Here is an 18,247-nt window from a genome sequence, read left to right as displayed (position 1 = left end):
GTATTTTCCAAGAAGCTTTTCCTAAGCCCCCAAGAATGTTTTAGGAAGAGCAGATCTGTGCTTCCAAAAGACCATGTACTTAACCCCACAGGGGCTTTTTTCGTGTGCCTCGCACTCAGCAAATATCCAATAAATGGATGAATCCCAGAAGGAAGAAGGCTGTTTCTAGAAGAAACACTAGTGAGTATTGTATATTGCTACAGAGAGTTAAGGGGAATGAGCTCTGAAAAAATGCAGCTGGGTTTTGACTATTTTTGTCATTGCAACTAGGGAAGAGTTTCAGTAGCTTGGTGGGTGTAGACACCAGTGGGGGAGTTAAGGAGTGAATTGCTGATGACAAAGTGAAGTTTTAGTTACAAACTATTTATGTCCAAGTTTGTGAGGAAAGGAAGAAACTCATGGACACTATGAAACAGCTTAAAGGATAGAGTTAAGGGTTTAGTTTTATTGCTATCGGTCCATCTACCGCTTTTCTGAATTTCAGAGAATTTGACTTCTTTTTTTAAATGTTTATTTTTGTACTCTGAGAGAGAGAGAGCATGAGGAGGGGAGGGGCAGAGAGAGAGAGGGAAAGAGAGAATCCCAAGCAATCTCCACACCATCAACGCAGAGCCTGACATAGGGCTCCAACTCACAAATCGTGAGATCATGACCTGAGCCAACATCAAGAGTTCAACACTTAACTGACTGAGCCACCCAGGCGCCCCCAGAGAATTTGACTTCTAACGAGGGTCACTTTCTTGGCTACTTACGCTGTCAGTTTTAGGGACACCCATGATTTCCCCATTTACCCTCCTACTACCACATTACATCTCCCCACCTCTGACTGTGTGTCAATATATGTGTTTATACGCACACACACAAACACTCTGTGCTCATCTCAGCATCCCCCAAATCTAAACATTCTGGGAGTGACCAAGGCCATTCTCCAAGTTGGGCTAAGCTATATTTGCTCCCAGAAAAAGATAACCTATAAGAATCACCTTATAGGGCATCCAGCCAGCTCAGTCCGTAGAGCATGCAACTCTTGATCTCAGGCTCATGAGTTCAAGCCCCATGTTGGGTGTGGAGCCTACTTAAAATAATAAATAAATAAACATAAAAAGTTTTACATATATATATATAAATTCATATACATATATGAATTACTTGTTTGGGGAGAAAAAGGAACAGGTCTCTTAACATCATGGTGGCACCAAAAGCATCATAGAGTCTTCTCTCCCTGCCCCTCATTCCCTGACATCTATCTCCCCACGTCACTCAGGCTGGAATGGAACAGCTTCACAACTTTAATTTTTCACATCCTTAGTGATTTATCTCCAACTCTGAGCTGCTTCCATATCTTTGGGATTTTCCTCCCAGAGGTAAATATGCCTGATTACGAGACCGCCAACCTGATTAGCTTTCACCACCAGCCTTACACAGCTCATATCGTACCCCATACTTTTGAATATCTCCTGATTCACCTGCCCTTCCAAGAGATGGCCCAGCAAAGCAAAGCTGGTACAGAATTGAGGCATTCCCTCGGGGTCATAGCCCAGCTCCACTTGTCCCTTCTCTAGGGCATGCTTTCCATCCACGATGGTGCCTGTCAACACTTGCACTCTGCTCAAGTTCGCTGGATGCTTCAAAATGACTGTCAGGTGGTTCCCTGCACTAACATTTTGGGTCCAGAAGAATGACTCATCCAGAGTGTAGGCCTTCCAGGGGAAATGAACATCAAAAACCTTCATATCTGTGAAAATGGCTGCGGGTGGGTTGTCAGGACCATAGGGGTTCTTTTTCCGGACTGGCGTGGCCTTCTGACTGTCATTGGAGGTATAGTAGGAGAACCTGTGGTAGAAAAGGAACGGTCTGCAGAGGATTGGGTTTTTCTGAGCTAGGAGGGTACGGAAGTGGGGGATCAGTCTGTCAAGGGGCTTTTCCTTGTAGAAGAGGAGGAGGAAATGAGCCAGGAGTGGGAGGTCCCTGCTGTGGAAGAGTTTGCCGAGGAAGCCCATATTAGAGAACTCCAGTAGCACCCATGGGTCGGACCTCATTGTGTCCACCTTCCAATGAATGTGGGTGATAAAGTTGGGGGCACAAAGGACATTGTCCTCCAGTAACAGGAAGTATTCAGAGAGCTTTGCGGCAAAGCTCATGAGGAAGGCATGATCTCTATTCTGCTTGGAGTAGAATTCCCCACCGTGGGCCTCCTTCCTCGTGTCATCCGTGGTGCGGTAGGCATCAGATAGAGCATGAATCAGTAGCAGCTTCCCTGACAAGATCTGTGGGCTGAAGAGGGTTGAAATATGGGCAATGGTTTCTCTGAGCCCGGTGAGGTCAGAATGTGCCAGATGAACCAGTACTGTGAGACGTTTCTGCTCGATCTCAGAGGAAGCACGGAACAGAGAGACCAGGGTGTACAAGAGGCCGCTTTGATCTGGTCGTGGCACTGAGATCCCCACTGTCAGCCACGCTAAGGAGAGGCAAAATAGGGACAATTGTCAGAGTACGTCGGGTTTGGTAGTGAAGGTAGTCAAAGGGTTAAGGGTTGGGATGCTCTCTGGGACCTTCTCTGTTCCTTTCTTCCCTCTTCTAGTTCCCATCTGTGCTCTCTTTTGGTAGAGGGGGTGTTTAGATCATTGCTGCTCAGAATATGGTCCTCAGTCCAACAACATCAATCTTATCTGGAAGCTTATTGGAAAAGCAGAATCTGGGTTCCTAGATAAACTGCCTTTTAACAGTATCACCAAGTACCTTCAATGCACATTAAAGTCTGAGAAGCACTAAACTAGGTGATGCTGAGTCCCTGTGGGTCCCTTTGAGTCGACTTTGAGCCAGAATTTTGTAGCACGTGGTTTAAGTGCTCAGGAGTATTAGCTAACATTATAGTTACTATAATTCTTTTTGTTTTACAGTTCATCTTCCCAAAGCTCAGCTTTAGGTGAAAGGAAAAGAGCTTCTCCATAAGTCAAGGGCCCTACGTTCTTGTCTCAGTTCCACCACTGACTGTGTGACCTCGAGCAAGTCCCTTCACTCCTGAGCTTAGATCCTGATTCACAAAACTGAGGGATTTGGACTATGGCTCTAAGGCCCCTTCTAATCCAAATGTTCTCTAATCCGGTGATTCTGCCTTCCTGTAACAATGATCTTTTCCCTCCTTCTTCCTCATTCCTGAACTGTCTGCCAGATTCCAATATTCCTGGGAGCAGTCCTGCCTTTTTTCCTCTCCCTTCTTCTTTCCTTCCTAGCTACCTTCTCTTGATGTCCCTACTTCCCTCAGGGTACCCCACTCCCCTCCTTGGAACTCACTCTTTCTTCTCTGCTGAATTGTCTTAATATACTGGAAGGTGTGATTCTGCCAGCCTTCCAGCAGTCTCACATCTTTTCTTTTGCCATAACTGTCCTCCTAGATCATTGACAAAAAGCAAAACATGTACCTCCTTTCATGAAAAGAAGAGTGTTTAGCCCCCTAGAGGATTCTCATAAGCTTTTCCAGGAAAGAGAAACTCTCCCTAGAGTGAGCCCAGCACATTCTCAGGATGCCTGACCACTGGCCAAAGCAATGAGGGCTCGAGCACTATTTGCTCTCTTCCTTACCTTAACAAATATTGGGGTTGGGGGAGCAGCTTCTTTATGGACCGATGGGTCCAGGTTCATATCCCAACTCCCTTTGGAGCTTCCTGCTCGCAGGTGCAAGGGAGCAGGTGCTTTGAGAATCTACCTGTCCGCACCATCCCCTCCCTACATCCTCAATTCCCACACTGAGAACAAGGGTTGCTACTTGGCCTTTGAAAGCCATCACGTTTTGAACATCTTCAGTTTCCCTGGGGGCTTTCAAAGTGACGAGGAGCCACAGGAATCCAATGCCTACTGAGGTTATGATGCCGCGCCTGATGGAACACCGCATGGTGTCAGATGGGATACGGTTCCTATAGCAAAAAGTCAACATGTAAAGCAGCTGGGGACTCTCCCCATCCATCCATCCGTCCATCCATCCATCCATGCCTAGAACTTCTCCTTTGTCTCCTGGAAGCTTTCCCCCTCACAATCCCCCATATTATATCCTTCCTCTTCATCATTGTTAACTTATTTCCAAAGCCTGCCTTCTTATCTGAGTTGGGAACCTGATGGAATATAGCCTTATTCCCTGACTTAAAGAAGGAAGGTGACCTGTCCTGTGGCTTTTGTTGCTTTCTCTGTATAGGTTTGTTTGGAGATTCAACTTTCCCAAAGTTGTCCCTTTTCAAAATGATAAAGGTCAACTGGGGCTTCAGTGATGAGGCTCCTTTATCTTAGGAAACAGATGGCCACCACCTACCCTTGCTTTTTTAAACAAAAGCCAGTTTATTAAAATAGCTGAACTTGGGGTGTCCGGGTGCCTCAGTCGGTTAAGCATCCAACTCTTGATTTCGGCTCAGATCATGATCGAGCCCTGCACTGGGCTCTGCACTGACAGTGTGGAGCCTGCTTGGGTTTCTCTCTTTCCTTCTCTCTCTGCCCCTCCCCTGCTCGCTCGCTCTCTCAAAATAAATAAAATAGCTGAACTTAAAGTATTGCTAAATACTAAGCAATGTGGTGCCTTTATTACTCTTTAATAAAGGATAGCCTTAATTTATTCCAACCTTTAATCTCATTCACATACCTTGATCAGAACATGAATCTGTTAACTTAGAATGAAAAAAATCCTTTCATGAATGTTGAGCTTTGACTTCAGGCTTATTCAGCCTCAAAAGCACTTGTCTACTGCTCTCTTCCTCTGTTAGTGCCTTTTCTCCAGTGAGAATGTATTTCCCTGGTTGTTTCTAAATGATCAAAGGAAAGGTTTTAATATGCCTTGTCACCTGCTCTTGATTCTGTCCCCTTATACAGTCAGTACACAAAAGAAAAGAAATTGCAATTGATAATTTCTGTGCTCCCGAGGCTATAATATTCTCCAATCTCCCTGTTTTCTGGATCCTGCCAGTGCAGCATTTTGATAGAGGTTAATACACTTCTCTCCCTTAGCCATTTAGCTTCTTGATAAGAATTATAAACATAAAACTTATACATGGTAGGAAGGCTTCACAGAGTAAACTTTTCTTACCTGGTTTCCTTAAGTCAGGACTTTGAGTCACTTAGGTGATTCAGTTACAAAGCACTTGATGTCAAGGAGATGGGCTTCTTTTCTCTAGGACAAAAATACAAGGATACATACCTTGATTAAAAAGGCTCTACAATGACAGCTGAAGGAGTTCACTGCCACAGCCATAGCTCAGTTCTCCTCTGCACCTCCTGTGTCATTTAGCAGTCACAGCCAGAGTACTGCCCTCGTTTAGCCCCGTGAGTCCCACGGACTTCTGGGAGAGGCAGGAGAGAGAGAGAAAAAGAGGAGCTGGGGTGCGGAGCGCCAGTCACTCAGGTGTAATGACAGAGAAGGCGAGGCCAGGCAGAGCAACCTGAGGCCTCTCCAGCATTCCGGCTTGGAGCTAAGCTCCCTCTGTGATGTTATCCTTGTGTCCTCGCCACCTACTCCCCTACCATCGCAGGGATGCGTGTGCCGGCCTTACAGGGGAGCGGCGTGTGCTTAATTATTGCCAGCTATTATTATTCATTCCAAAGACCACCATCAGCATCTCTTTTTTTTTAATTAAAAACAATTGTTCTAATGCTTATTTATTTTTGAGAGAGACAGAGACAGAGCTTGAGTGGGGGAGAGGCAGAGAGAGAGAGAGGGAGACACAGAATCAGAAGCAGGCTCCAGGCTCCGAGCTGTCAGCACAGAGCCCGACGAGGGGCTCGAACTCACAAACCGTGAGATCATGACCTGAGCCGTAGGCGGACGTCCAACCGACTGAGCCACCCGGGCGCCCCACCATCAGCATCTTTTAACAGAGAGAAGAGATACGGGGAACTATCAAACCTCCCCTCCACCATGCCCTCCACTTCCCTGAACCTCAACTCCACACTCTCCTCCTCAGGGGGTTGTGCCCTGACTCCCACTCCCCCTCACCGGCTCAGGGTGCTGCACCCCTGCAATGACCCTCTTTCTCTTCTGCGTTACCCTCTACTCCCTCTCTGCTGGACCATTCCCATCATCTTGACCAGGAGCTCTACTATCTCCCAATGGGGGAAAAAAAAAAAAAAAAGCAGAATTCCTCTCTAAATTCATGTTCTGTCCAAATTCTGCCCCCTCCTCTGGAACCCCAACGCAGCACAACTCCTTGAGAGCATTGCCTTTATTATTTAGCCCCACTTCATTTCACGTTTTCTCTCATCTTACTCAACCTCTCTGCAACTTTTGACATGGTTGACTACTTCCTCCTTGAAATGCTTTCTTCCCTAACATCATTCTTGCCCGCACTGACCATTCTGTTTCTTTCCTGGCTCATCCTCTTCCCAACCTGTAAATGGAGAAGGATCCTAGGACTCAGTCCTTGGCTCTCTTCCTATATGCTCTCCTTGGGTGATCTTACCCAGTCCCATGGTTTTAAGTACTATATATTATATTATACATGCATGTGTGTGTATAACTATCTTCATATATACAATATATGTGTGCGTGTGAGTGTGTGTGTGTGTATACATTATTCCATATCTGTAGGCTTTTTTTTTAATTTTTTTTAACGTTTATTTATTTTTGAGACAGAGAGAGACAGAGCGTGAACAGGGGAGGGGCGGAGAGAGAGGGAGACACAGAATCGGAAACAGGCTCCAGGCTCTGAGCTGTCAGCACAGAGCCCGACGCGGGGCTCGAACTCACGGACCGCGAGATCATGACCTGAGCCGAAGTCGGACGCTTAACCGACTGAGCCACCCAGGCGCCCCTAGGCTTTTACATATATAAGCTTGTGGGCATATACATAGATATACACACATGCTGATGACCCAGGGCAGATCTTGTCTGCAGCCCTGACTCCTGTCCTGAGCTCCAGGTTACTCAACTATTGAACATCTCCATTTGGATGAATAGAAGGTATTTCAGCTTTAACAGAGTCAAAACAGAAACATAGATCTTCATATATCCCCAATCTTTCTTTTAAATAAGTTTTTTTTTTAATTTTTTTTTTTTTTAGTTTATTTATTTTTGAGACAGAGAGAGACAGAGCATGAATGGGGGAGGGTCAGAGAGAGGGAGACACAGAATCTGAAACAGGCTCCGGGCTCTGAGCTGTCAGCACAGGGGCCCGACGCGGGGCTCGAACTCACGGACCGTGAGATTGTGACCTGAGCCGAAGTCGGTGCTCAACTGACTGAGCCACCCAGGCGCCCCTAAATAAGTTTTTAAAGTTTACTTATTTATTATTGAGAGAGAGCACAAGTTGGGGAGAGGCAGAGAGAGAGGAAGACCCAGAATCCCAAGCAGGCTCCAGGCTCTGAGCTGTCAGCACAGAGCCTGACGCGGGGCTCGAACCCACAGACTGTAAGACCATGACCTGAGCTGAAGTCAGACACTTAACAGCCTGAACCACCCAGGCGCCCCCCTATATCCCCAATCTTTTCCTCCACAAGGTTTCCCCATCTCCCTAAATAGCACCACCATTTGCCCATTTACTCAGGGGAAAAATCTAGAAGCCATCCTCGGTGCCTCTCTCCCTTGAACACTCTACGTTCCATCTAATCAGTCCTGTTACCCTTTCCTCCAAAATGTATCCACAGCATGACCCTTTCGCACCACCTCTACCACTACCACATGAGTCTGGGCCACAGTCGTCTCCTGCCTGGACTATTGCAAACACCTTCTAATTGGTTCCTCACCTCCGCCCTCATTCTCCTGTCATCTATTCTCCACATGGCAGTCAGAGAGACCTTTTAAAATTGCAAATCAAAGGCTATCCCTCCCTGGCCTACAATTCTCCAATGACTTGTGGCTGAAAGTAAGATGAAACCCAAACTCCTGACCATGGCCTACAAGATCCTGTCTGATCTAGCCCTTTGCCTGCCTCTTCGACTTCATCTCCCCCGACCCATTGGCTTTCTTGGGGGGAGGAGCGTCATCCCTTGGACATTTCAAGCTCTTTGCGGACTCAGGTCTACATATATGGTACTCCTCTTCTTGGAACTATCTTCTGTAAGGTCTCAAGAGCCATCTTCTTCCCAACATTCAAATGCGAGCCCAGATGCTCTTCCTGCCTGCAGTCACTGTGCCTAAAGTAGCCACTCACCACGCCTCCCACCCAGCCTCCCATCACTCCATCACATATCCTGTTTTCCTTAGCATTGATTTCTACCAGAAACCATCTTACCTGTATGTGTTTATTGTCTGTCTCTATCCACTAGACTAGAATATAAGTCCTTGAAAGGCGGGGACTTCGTTTGATTCAATGCTATGTCTACAGCACTTTGCATAGTAATTGGCCCAGAGAACATGCTCCACGAGTATTTATAAACTCACTAATTGTCAGGCATTATGTGACAACGGTGAGTGACCATGTATTTCTTCAACAAACACTGTGCTAGGTGTCAGGGACACCTCAGTGCCAGGACTGTGCGGTGTACCAGGGGAGGGCAATATGTGGGTGATGGTTAAGAGCACAGATTCTGGACTCAGACAGCCTGGGCAGAACCTGGTTCTGCTAAACTTCTTGGCTATGTGACCTTGGCTAAGTGACTCAGCCTCTCTGAATCCCAGTCCTTCATCTAGAAAATGAAGATTAAAATGATGCCCATTCTCAAGGGTTCTTAAGAGGATTTTAAGAGATCATTCACACAAAAATGCGTAGCACATGGCAAACATTCAATAAATGTTAGCTTTTTTATTATAAGGAACAAGTATCATTTTCAACCATGACGGCACTGTCTTCTTTTCCCTCATATCTGGGAGGTCCGCCTAACTTTAATTCCTAAGCCTTCACCCCAATTTTACTTGTAGATTCTTACACTGATACACAGCACTTTGAGAACCTTTCCATAGCTTGTCATTTGATTTCCGCTTTTCTGAGGGCTTTAGAGGAGGCAAAAAGTTGAGGGAGGGAGGAAATATTAAAAAGCAAGGACACCCCCCAGGTCCCTCATCAACATTGCAGTTATGGGTCGACCATCTATGACACTGTGCTTGTTGCTATCGTATGTCCTGGGTGTGGGTCCAGACTTTGCTGGAAGTCAGAGTTCTCCTTTAAGCCTAGGAGGCTGAACCTGACCCACAGGGTAGGGATGGAGCAGGAGCCCACCTCCATTCCAGCATTTCTCTCTGGGTGCCTCAGCTAGTGCTCCCTTGGCAACCATCGTTCTTTCTGAAGGTCTGAAGTGCATCATCCCCCTAGCCTCTCCAGAGCAGCTGACTCCACACAGAACATGGTCTGATCACAAGCTTATTTGATTGGCTCACACACTTTTTTTTTAAAAAAAATTTGTTTGAAGATTGAATATGTAGAAACTAGAGGAACTTGGGGCGCCTGGGTGGCTCAGTCAGTTAAGCATCCAACTTTGGCTCAGGTCGTGATCTCACGGTTCGCGGTTCGAACCCTCCGTCGGGCTCTGTGCTGACAGCTCAGAGCCTGGAGCCTGGAGCTTCAGATTCTGTGTGTGTCTCTCTCTCTGTCCCTCTCCTGTTTGTGCTCTGTCTCTGTCTCTCAAAAAAGTGAATAAACATTATATGCTAACTAATGTGGATGTAAATTTAAAAAAATAAAATTAAAAAAATGAATAAACGTTAAAAAAATTAAAAATTAAGGGAGCTTGCATAAAAACCTAGACTTTTGGCCTCTCTTGAAAAATTGCAACTTGCTGCCACCCTGGCCTGATTAGTGATGGCCCTGGTAGCCAGACGTGCATTCTCAGTTTCCTACTCTACCTGGCTGACTTTCCTCATTTACCTTGCCCCCTGTAGGCATTTGAGCCTTTGGCCACTGCTCCAAGTCAGGTCTTGGGAGACTGAAAGACCATGCTAGATCCTGGTTTTATACCAGGCACCTGTCTGGGATAAGGTGCTAAAAATATGAGGCACAAAGTGATCCCTGGGGTTCAAGTGCTGTGGTCAGGGGTAGGAGGAAAATGAATCGATTGCAATGAAAAACAGACGGAAGAGAAAAGAGCTGATGACTGATTTTGTATATGATGTAGTCCATATTCTGGAGGACTTACAGAAGACATGAAGGGGGAGGGGCAGTGGCCAAAATGTAAGATTATACGGGTACCAGTAGAGAAAACTCACTGCTTGGTCTAGATCATCTTGAAAGCTGCCCACTCAGCACAAAAAACTAGCTACAGAGCAGCATTTTTCAAACTGAGGCCGCAATCCATTCATGGGTTATAAAACCAGCTTCATGGGTCTCGATCAGCATGTTTGTGTATCACTGTGTAAGGGCCAGTAACGTTTTGTGAAACTTTTGTGAAACTCTTGGTATATAAACAAAAGTACTGGAGCTCACAGTCAAGAAGTGTGAAGCCACTGAGGCTTAGGGGAGAAATGGATACATGTTGGCAGGTTAAGGGGCAGCGGGTGTGAGATTCTCAGCTTTAGAGAAATCACCTTGATGTTTGGGGATGATCAACGGCTTTAGGATCATCATTCTAGTCCTAACGCTGTTATTATCTGTGTGGCTTTGGCTAATTAACCTTTCCGAGTCTTAATTTCTCCATCTGAAAGGCGATGACACTGAAACCCCCCTACCTCATAGTGTTGATACGTCTAAGAGACTACGGGCCCCCAGCCACCGACCCTGTCTTATTCATGTTAGAACAGTATTTCAGGCTGTTCATATATCACCCCTTCCTTCCAGGGGAGAGAAGAAAGAATTACCATTTAGCATTTAGCGTGTCTGACCCTGTGTTGGCCACTCAACCGGATTTGGTCAACACTGAATTTCAAATGAGCGTAGGAGATTCGGTAGGGCTTCCAGAAGTTCTGACATAATTAGTGTAGAAGCCATTTTCTTTGTGTTGGAAGACTTTCATCTTGGACACAGAGAATTCCAAACATTCCAACTATCCAAGGCCATAGGGCATGCTGCGAGGGGTGCCCCAGTCCAGAGACCTTAGTTGGGGTGGTGGCGCCCCAGGATGAACAGGGAACGTGAATTTCCCTCTGCCTCTCAGCTTCTCTGCACAAGTTTGCTCTGAGAAAGAGTCTAGGGCCTCTAAAGTGGTCCAACCAGAAGGGGAGGAAACACCCTGAAGCCCTGTGTGGGTAACTCTGCCCCTCCCCACCCCATGGGAAGGGCTGGCCACACACCGTGGGAACTGCCCCACTTGCCAGTGTCTGTTGGAGGCTCCCTGGGGACGGGGCCCAGGCAAGGGCCTAGCTCCTGGGCCTCACACCCTTCACACCCAGGTCAACCAAAGCGCTGAACCCTGGATCCCCTTGGTCTGAGTCAGCAGAGAAGGGATCCCAGAATTGGGGAAGAAGAAAACATGGGAAGGAGGAGAAGATGGGGATTTAGTTATCAGGTGTCTCCCCAGGATCCAGACCCAACTTCCCAGGGACAGAAGCCCAGAGATGAGACCCTTGTCGTGGGATGAGCTGATCTGAAAAGACAGTCCCCACAGCTGGGGGTAGGGCAGAATAGGGAACACAGAAGTCCCACACAAGAGACAAGTCTAGCAGAGGAGGAGGGTTTGCTGGTTCCTGGGAAACGAGCATGGCAGGGAATGGGGGAAGATGGGTTTATCCCACTATGTGGGCTCCCCCATCCCCCACATACTGATGTATTGTGAGATCTCTTCCTGCTTCACCTGAGCAACCAGATGCTTCTCCTGTCCTGTCCAAAGCTCCATCCTCAGCCAGTAGGAGCTACAGACACTCAAGGCTACTTCCCTTCCCCTTGAACAAATATCTGTGAAGTTTCTACCACGTGCCTGGTGCTAGGGCTAGAGACCATTACTCCTTCCCTCCAGCGGCTCCAATCCGGAGGAGAGGCGGGTGTGAGGGAAGAGGGCAGTGTTAAAAAGACAAATCCCGAGTTATGATTGCAGTAACAGAGAGTAGTAACGAGACGCTGTGGGAGTACACGAAATAAGTAAAACAGGGAGGCCAAACAGGCTGCAGCTCATCTCGAGATCTCATGGACTGTGGGTTTCCACAGGGGACATCTGACACCAAACATTCCAGGACACCAAAAGTGGTGGGGGAGAGAGAAGATGGCATTGAATCGGAGGAGCTGAGACAAACTGTGAAGTCTGAGGAAAGGCCCGTGCACTGGGGAAATGGGGGGGAAGGGAGAAAGAGAGGAGAGGATCAGCAGGGCTGGGAAGGGAAGGGTGGCGTGAGAAGGGGTGCAGTGTTTGGAGGGCGCAGACACTGGGGGTTCGGGGCGGAAGGCAGGCGCACCGCAGACACCCGGAGCCCGGGAGAGTGGTCGGAGGCCGCGGGCTGCGGAGGGGGTGGAGAGCGGCCCCTACACGTGCGCTACGTGCTGCGCGGGCCACCGCCCCCTCCCAGGCTGCTGGGGAGCCGGGCCGGCCCTCCGTCCCGGAGCCCCGTCCCCCGGGAGAGCGCGGGGGACTGGCGGCTGGAGGTGGGAGGGGAAGGGAGAAAGTGGCTCCCCTAGTTCGCAACCCTGGAGCGTGGTCGTCCCGTCGCCGAGACCGGAAGGAACGCGGGGAGCGCCTCATCACCAGGCGGGCGGATCTAGGGGCGAAGGCTGCAGATCTGGGGCGCAGGCCGGGGGCGGGGCGGGCTCGCGGAGTGAGGCCTGCGGACGGAGGGGGCGGATGAGGACGGAGCCCCCTGAGGATGTGTCCAAAGGATCTGGGGCAGCACAAATAGGGGTAGTTTGGGGGACGGCGGCCCGGGTGGGGCGGAGTGTTGTCCAAAAGTAAGGAGGGGATTCCTGGAGACGTGGCACTCGGAGCGGGGCTTGGTTCCGCTCCGGCTGCCTGGGCTCCAACCCCGCTCTCCCCGAGCAAGCCAAACCGGACCCCGCCCAGGCCTCGCTCCCAAGGCCTCCGGGAGATCCAGCCCCGGGACCTCCGAGCCGGGGTTGCCCAGGTCCGGCCTCTGGGGCGTCCGGCCAGCCCCAGACGAGACAATGCGGCCCCGGCCCCGCCCCCGGAGGCTGATGCGGCCCTGGCCTTGGCCAATCACTGCCTGTGGCTAGGCTCTTTAAAAAAAGAAGAGCCGGCCGCGGTGTGGCTGTCAGCTGGGGAGGGATCCCTCCGCCCATGTAAACACACATCATAAAGGGCAAGGGAAGCGTCTTCTGCGGGGCGGGGGGAGTTGTCGCCTTCCCGGAGAGCCCTCTGGGTCCCTAGGTTCCCCTGACTACCCTGGCAACCGCCCCCTCCCTCAACGTCACATCGGGTCCTCGGGGAGCCAAACAGCTGCTGCCAGATCTGGGAGCAACAAAATCTCATCACTTAGGGTCAATACCGGAAATGGAGAGAGCTTGGGAGTTGGGAGCGTGAGGGAGTTCTAGTACACGGCTGAGGATTGGGAAAGATTATCCCAGGCTCATTCTTCCTGTGCACCTCAGTTAATAGTCATTACTGATACAAGTCTAGAATTTTTCTCAAAGTTATACTTCTCCGGCTTGAAGGATGCCAATGTTAAGTGTGAAAATAGTCTTGACGTTCTCCCAGGAAAGAGCACATGACAGGAAATCAACTGCAGCAAAACCCTCAAAAGCAAATACACCCATGGCAAAGAGCAGCAACGATTCTTCTCCCCAACATTTTATTATGGAAGAATTTAAAATATTCAGCAAAGTTAAAAAAATTTTGCAGCAAATTCCTCTACACCCACCACTTAGGTTCTACCATTGACATTTTATTATAATTTTATCTCATCTCTATCTTACATTGATGACTTTTTCTCTAGTAGGATGCCAGCTGCCCCTTGGCTTAAGTCTCCGTTGCAGTGGGGAGCAAAAAAGGTTTATGTAGGTCCGAAGCCCTAGAGAGCCAAGAAAAGGAGTACCTTCTGCAAGGCCCTTTTTAAACAAACAGTTTAAACATGGGGCCCCAAAACATGGGGCCAAGTATCTCTGGGAAGAGTTTGTTGAAGAGGAGGCTTCTCTCCTCCCCACTTTTTAACTTGAAGAACCCTTAAGGATAAGAGAGACTTCTTTCATCTAGGTGAATCTGAAAACAGAGCTAGGACGCTGTTGGTCCAAATAATACTTCCATGGGTTTGGCTGCTTTCTGGATGAAAGAGATCTTTTTAGTGTTGAGGTCCTACTTGTTAAATTTCCTCTCTCCCCTTTCCTGGGCAGGACACTAGGCACTCACCCTACATACACACACCCCACCCATGCCTCAAAAATGTTCTCATCTTTTAAAATTACTTAACCTGTCTGTGCCTCCATTGCTTGCTCTGCAAAATAGGGGTAATAGTAGTACCTACCCAACGGGATGGTTGTGTAGATTCAATGAGCTAATACACAAATACACGCAAAGCATTTACAACAATGCTTTCACACAGTATTAGATTAGCATTAGATAATTAATAGCTATCAGTCATATGCTAATAACTCTAGATTTACATCTCTATTTCTGATCTCTCCCCTTCGGATTTATACTATTCAGCCTGTTGGATATTTCCAACTGTACCGAAGACACGTCAAACTCAACATATCCAGAAGTGAACACATGATCTCCCTCCTCATTTATATAATCTCGGGAAATGCATTGGCAATGCCCGTGCACCAGCAACCATTCAGGCAAGGACCTAGACACCTGAATCACCCTGGATACCTTAGTGTCCTTCCCCAATTTATCACTATGTCCTAATTTTATCTCCTACATTTGCATGCATTCTTCCGAATGAATAGCACTGCTGCCTTAATTTAGGCACCATAGTTTCTCAACTGGATTGTTTTTAAAGTCTTTGGCTTCTCTCACACTCAACCTGGCCATTATTTTGCTCCCGGACCACTCTTTTCTCTGTAACACCTCTCATTCCAAAAGCTAGAGTCTCTATCACTTGTTAACTGTGTGAATTTGGGCAAATTGCTTAAACAACCTGTGCCTCACTGTCCTTATTTGTAAAATGGAAGTAAGAGTACCTGCCTCAAAGGGTTGTTGTGTAGATTAAATGATTAATTATGCAAAGCACTTAGAACAGTGCCCAGGATATGCAAGTGCTCAAGAGTGTTAGCTTATTATTAACATTATAACTAGTGTTTTCTCACCTCCATTTTGTTCTTACTTTCAAGCCGGTCCCCCTACTAGAAAATCCTTCCCCATTATGCCAAATACCTTCGGCCCCTCCCCAGGTTTTACTAAGTGTATATACTTCTGTCATGGCACCTACCACAGTGTACTGACATGACTGATATAATCCATTTATGTGTCCGATCTTCTCCACCAGAGTATTAACTTCTTGACGGAAGGGACTCTGGCACGTAGTAAATGGTCAATAAATGTTAGCTCAACTGGACCGTAAGGATCAACTTCATCCCGAGGCCGAAGGCCCGGGCCCCGCCCGATTCGGGGGCGGGGCCGGGAGCTCGGCGCGGGGTGGGGGTGGGTGGGGGTAGGGGTGGGACTCTTTTTCCTCGCCGTGGCGGCGGAGGCGCACGGCGTGGGTTAGCGGCAAGACGTCGTCGGAGGAAGGCTGAAAAAGCCCAAGGTGCTGCCGTTGCTAGTACAAGTCGGACTTGCCGTTGCCGGAGTCGCGTCTGCACCGGTCTCGGACCCAGCGCAGCCCGCCGCCGCGGTTCCGGAGCCCACCCTGCCCTCGCCCGTGCCCGACCCGCGGTGATGGAGCCGGCCACCGCGCTGCCCCCGGGCCCGCGCCCGGCGCTGCCCCTCGGGGGCCCGGGCCCGCTGGGCGAGTTCCTGCCTCCCCCCGAGTGCCCGGTCTTCGAGCCCAGCTGGGAAGAGTTCGCGGACCCCTTCGCTTTCATCCACAAGATCCGGCCCATAGCCGAGCAGACTGGGATCTGTAAGGTGCGGCCGCCGCCGGTGAGTCACGCCGGCACCCCGGATCCTGCTCGCGGCTGGGGGAGGGAGGTAGGACGCGCGGGCCGGGGAGGCCCGAGGCGCGGGGGGCGGGGAGCGGGGGTCGCCCCGGAGGCCGCGTCAAGTTTGGGGCTGCCCCGGGGTCGGAGTTGAGGCCGGGGGAGGAGGACGGGGCTTCTTCAGGGTGGGAGATGAGGAGCGTGGGAGAGCGGGCGCTTCGGCGGTGCCACCCCGAGGGCCCCCGGGCGACGCGCGGCCCGAGCGGACGGGTGTGCGGCCCGGCCGGGGGTTCGGGTTCGGTTCCGGATGGAGTGGCGGCCGGGGTGGGCGAGGGGGTGCTTCCTGCCGGAGGCTGGCGGCGGCGCGGGCGAGGAGGGCGGGCGCCGGGCCCGGCGCTGCTCGGCGGGCCGGGGCTCGCCTCCTCCCCCGGGGTGCGGGGGTGTGTGCTGGGTGGGGGTGGGGGACTTGCGAGTTGTCGTGCGCGGAGGAAAGTTTTCAATATGGCGGCGGGAGCCCCTGGTCCTTTGTGTGGTGGCGGCGTCGGCCCGGAGCGGCCCTCACCTGGGCGCCCCACCCTGCGGGCCGGGGCACCCCCTTGCCCCCCGGGCTCCGGGCTTCCTGCTGTTCCCCGGGCCGGGCTCGAGGAGGGGGCGTCCAGCGCTGCCGGGGGGCGGGGAGGAGCCGCGGGGCCGGCCCCGGAGCCGAGGTGTTGTGGGGGGCGTAAGTGTGTGGGGGGCACTTGGGGGTGGTGGGGAGCAGGACCGGCGGCGGAGGGTCCGGGGCCCGCCCGGCCGCGCACACACCCGACTTCTGGCCCGGCCGCTCGGCTCCCCGGGGAGGTCTCGGCTGCCTTGGTGGGGTGGGGGGCGAGGCCGTGCGGTAGGGGGACATGTCAGACCGGGAGACCTGCGAAGCCTTAACGCGCACTTCCCGCGCCCCCGCCCCCCCCCCCCCCCCGGAGGCTGAAATGCAGCCCCGCTTCAGCCCTGCGAGCCGTGCCTAAAGCGCCTCGGGCCTGGGGGCTGTGTGTGTGAGGGGTGGGGTGCTGCTGAAGTCATCCCTAACGGCTCCAACGTTGGCTCCAACGTTCGCTGAGGAGAGCCCGGCCGGCCCTCCGCTGGCCCCCACGCCCGCCCCCCACCCCCGGCTGGAACTGGGTGCGCGTCGACACCCCTGTTTTTTTTGCCCACCTTGCGGATGGTCGGAGTCCGAGTTGGCCTAAAGGACGGTTGGACGGGCCGGGACCGTTGGGAAGGATGTTTAACTGCCTTTCCTACAGTTTAAGAATCTTCTCCCCACTCTTCCCCGCCCCCCACTCCACCCCCACTTCCACCCCCATTGGAGGAAGATTCCCCCCTCCCATCCCTTTCTTTCTTAAGCTCGCTCTTTGTAATGACATTTGGAGTTGCAGGGGTTCTATATGTAGTCATTAGGGTTTGGAAATCAGTTTTGAGGGAGATCTCTTAATACGTCGTTTCTCCCGTCGCCCTTCCCCCTCCCCCCAAAATTAAAACGCGGACACCATACTTTGGTTTTTCTTGGACAAGTTTGAAAATGAAGACGAAATCTATGCGGCAGAAAATAACTGGTCAGCTAGTATGGGGGAAATGTTTGAAAAGAGAGCCATTTCTCTCAAGTGGACAAGGTTGATTCTTGTTGCTTAAGGGACGTGCATTTCTTCTAGAGTGCACAGGGGCCTGCAGAAGTTACAGCCGGAGCTGATTAGAGCCAAGGTTTTAATTCTTGAAGAATAGGTCATGTTTCAGACATTTAGCAGTTTAGTTTTATGTCATGTGCTAGGAAGGGTGAGTGTGGATATTGTACATTTGCATTAGTGGGATTTTATTCAGAAATGAGGCAACTTGATTAAGTTCTTGGTAACCAAAATGTGTGAAGTCTGGTTCCTGGGAGTGAGAGTTGTCCTCCATGTTGGTATTGTGGTGTACAAGGGCTGGGGTAAACCCTTTATCTTACTTTCTTACTCTGTGCCTTTCCTAGGGCGCTTTCCCAGAAAGATAGTGTTGGCTCTGGTTAGGTTTGGCTACCCATTTCCTCATCTTGGCTAGGATAGGAATAGTAAGCTTTACAAAATGTGTGCTCATGTTGCCTTTTCCCATTCTGAATGTCAGACAGACATGATGGCCACCATTTTGTATTGAGAGTAGTACATTCTACTGCCTGAGGAAGGGTGTTAAAGAGGCACAAATAACCTACAAACACAACCAGTGCTCTGTTTTGGAGGACCTCCTTTGTGTGAGGGGGGCTTTCTTCGTCCTTTGTTTAACAAAACTCCTGTGCCAAATGGAAAGAGTTTGTTGTTGATATAACCACAAAAAGGGAAATCTTTCCAGAAGTTGTAGCTCTTGAAGAAGGGTCTTGTTGGAACAAAGGTTTCTTAAGAGATGTAAACAGTCTTTGTTTCAGAAACTGTTTTGTTTTAGGAAGC

General features: G+C 50.2%; 2 protein-coding genes across 7 annotated transcripts in view; one reads left to right on the top strand and one right to left on the bottom strand.

Annotated features, from left to right (window-relative positions):
- Positions 1 to 1,166: 1,166 nt before the first annotated feature.
- Positions 1,167 to 17,153, bottom strand: LOC122236012 (alpha-1,3-mannosyl-glycoprotein 4-beta-N-acetylglucosaminyltransferase-like protein MGAT4E). Of its 5 annotated transcripts, XM_042976881.1 has the most exons (7): positions 16,992 to 17,153; positions 15,152 to 15,235; positions 5,069 to 5,152; positions 4,628 to 4,787; positions 3,767 to 3,914; positions 3,295 to 3,391; positions 1,167 to 2,458 (listed from the first exon to the last, which is right to left on the bottom strand). In XM_042976881.1, exons 5-7 carry the CDS (start codon positions 3,890 to 3,892, stop codon positions 1,314 to 1,316), a joined length of 1,368 nt encoding a protein of 455 aa, XP_042832815.1. In that variant the 5' UTR covers positions 3,893 to 3,914; positions 4,628 to 4,787; positions 5,069 to 5,152; positions 15,152 to 15,235; positions 16,992 to 17,153; the 3' UTR covers positions 1,167 to 1,313. The 5 variants fall into 5 exon arrangements, with proteins under 5 accessions (XP_042832815.1, XP_042832816.1, XP_042832817.1 ...); XM_042976882.1 differs by lacking the exon at positions 15,152 to 15,235; XM_042976883.1 differs by lacking the exons at positions 5,069 to 5,152; positions 16,992 to 17,153 and adding an exon at positions 5,180 to 5,321 and having other exon boundaries at positions 15,152 to 15,325.
- The window catches only part of KDM5B (lysine demethylase 5B), an 80,891-nt gene continuing 78,061 nt past the window's right edge, over positions 15,418 to 18,247 (top strand). For both annotated transcript variants that reach the window (XM_042976880.1, XM_042976879.1), the window contains exon 1: positions 15,418 to 15,804. In XM_042976880.1, the coding sequence (XP_042832814.1) occupies positions 15,601 to 15,804 (204 nt within the window). In that variant the 5' untranslated portion in view covers positions 15,418 to 15,600. The remainder of the gene's footprint in view (positions 15,805 to 18,247) is intronic.

Source organism: Panthera tigris, chromosome F3 (assembly GCF_018350195.1).
Source record: "Panthera tigris isolate Pti1 chromosome F3, P.tigris_Pti1_mat1.1, whole genome shotgun sequence".
Lineage (NCBI taxonomy): Eukaryota > Metazoa > Chordata > Mammalia > Carnivora > Felidae > Panthera > Panthera tigris.
Note: the sequence above shows the minus strand (reverse complement) of the source record. Positions and strands in the feature narration are given on the sequence as shown.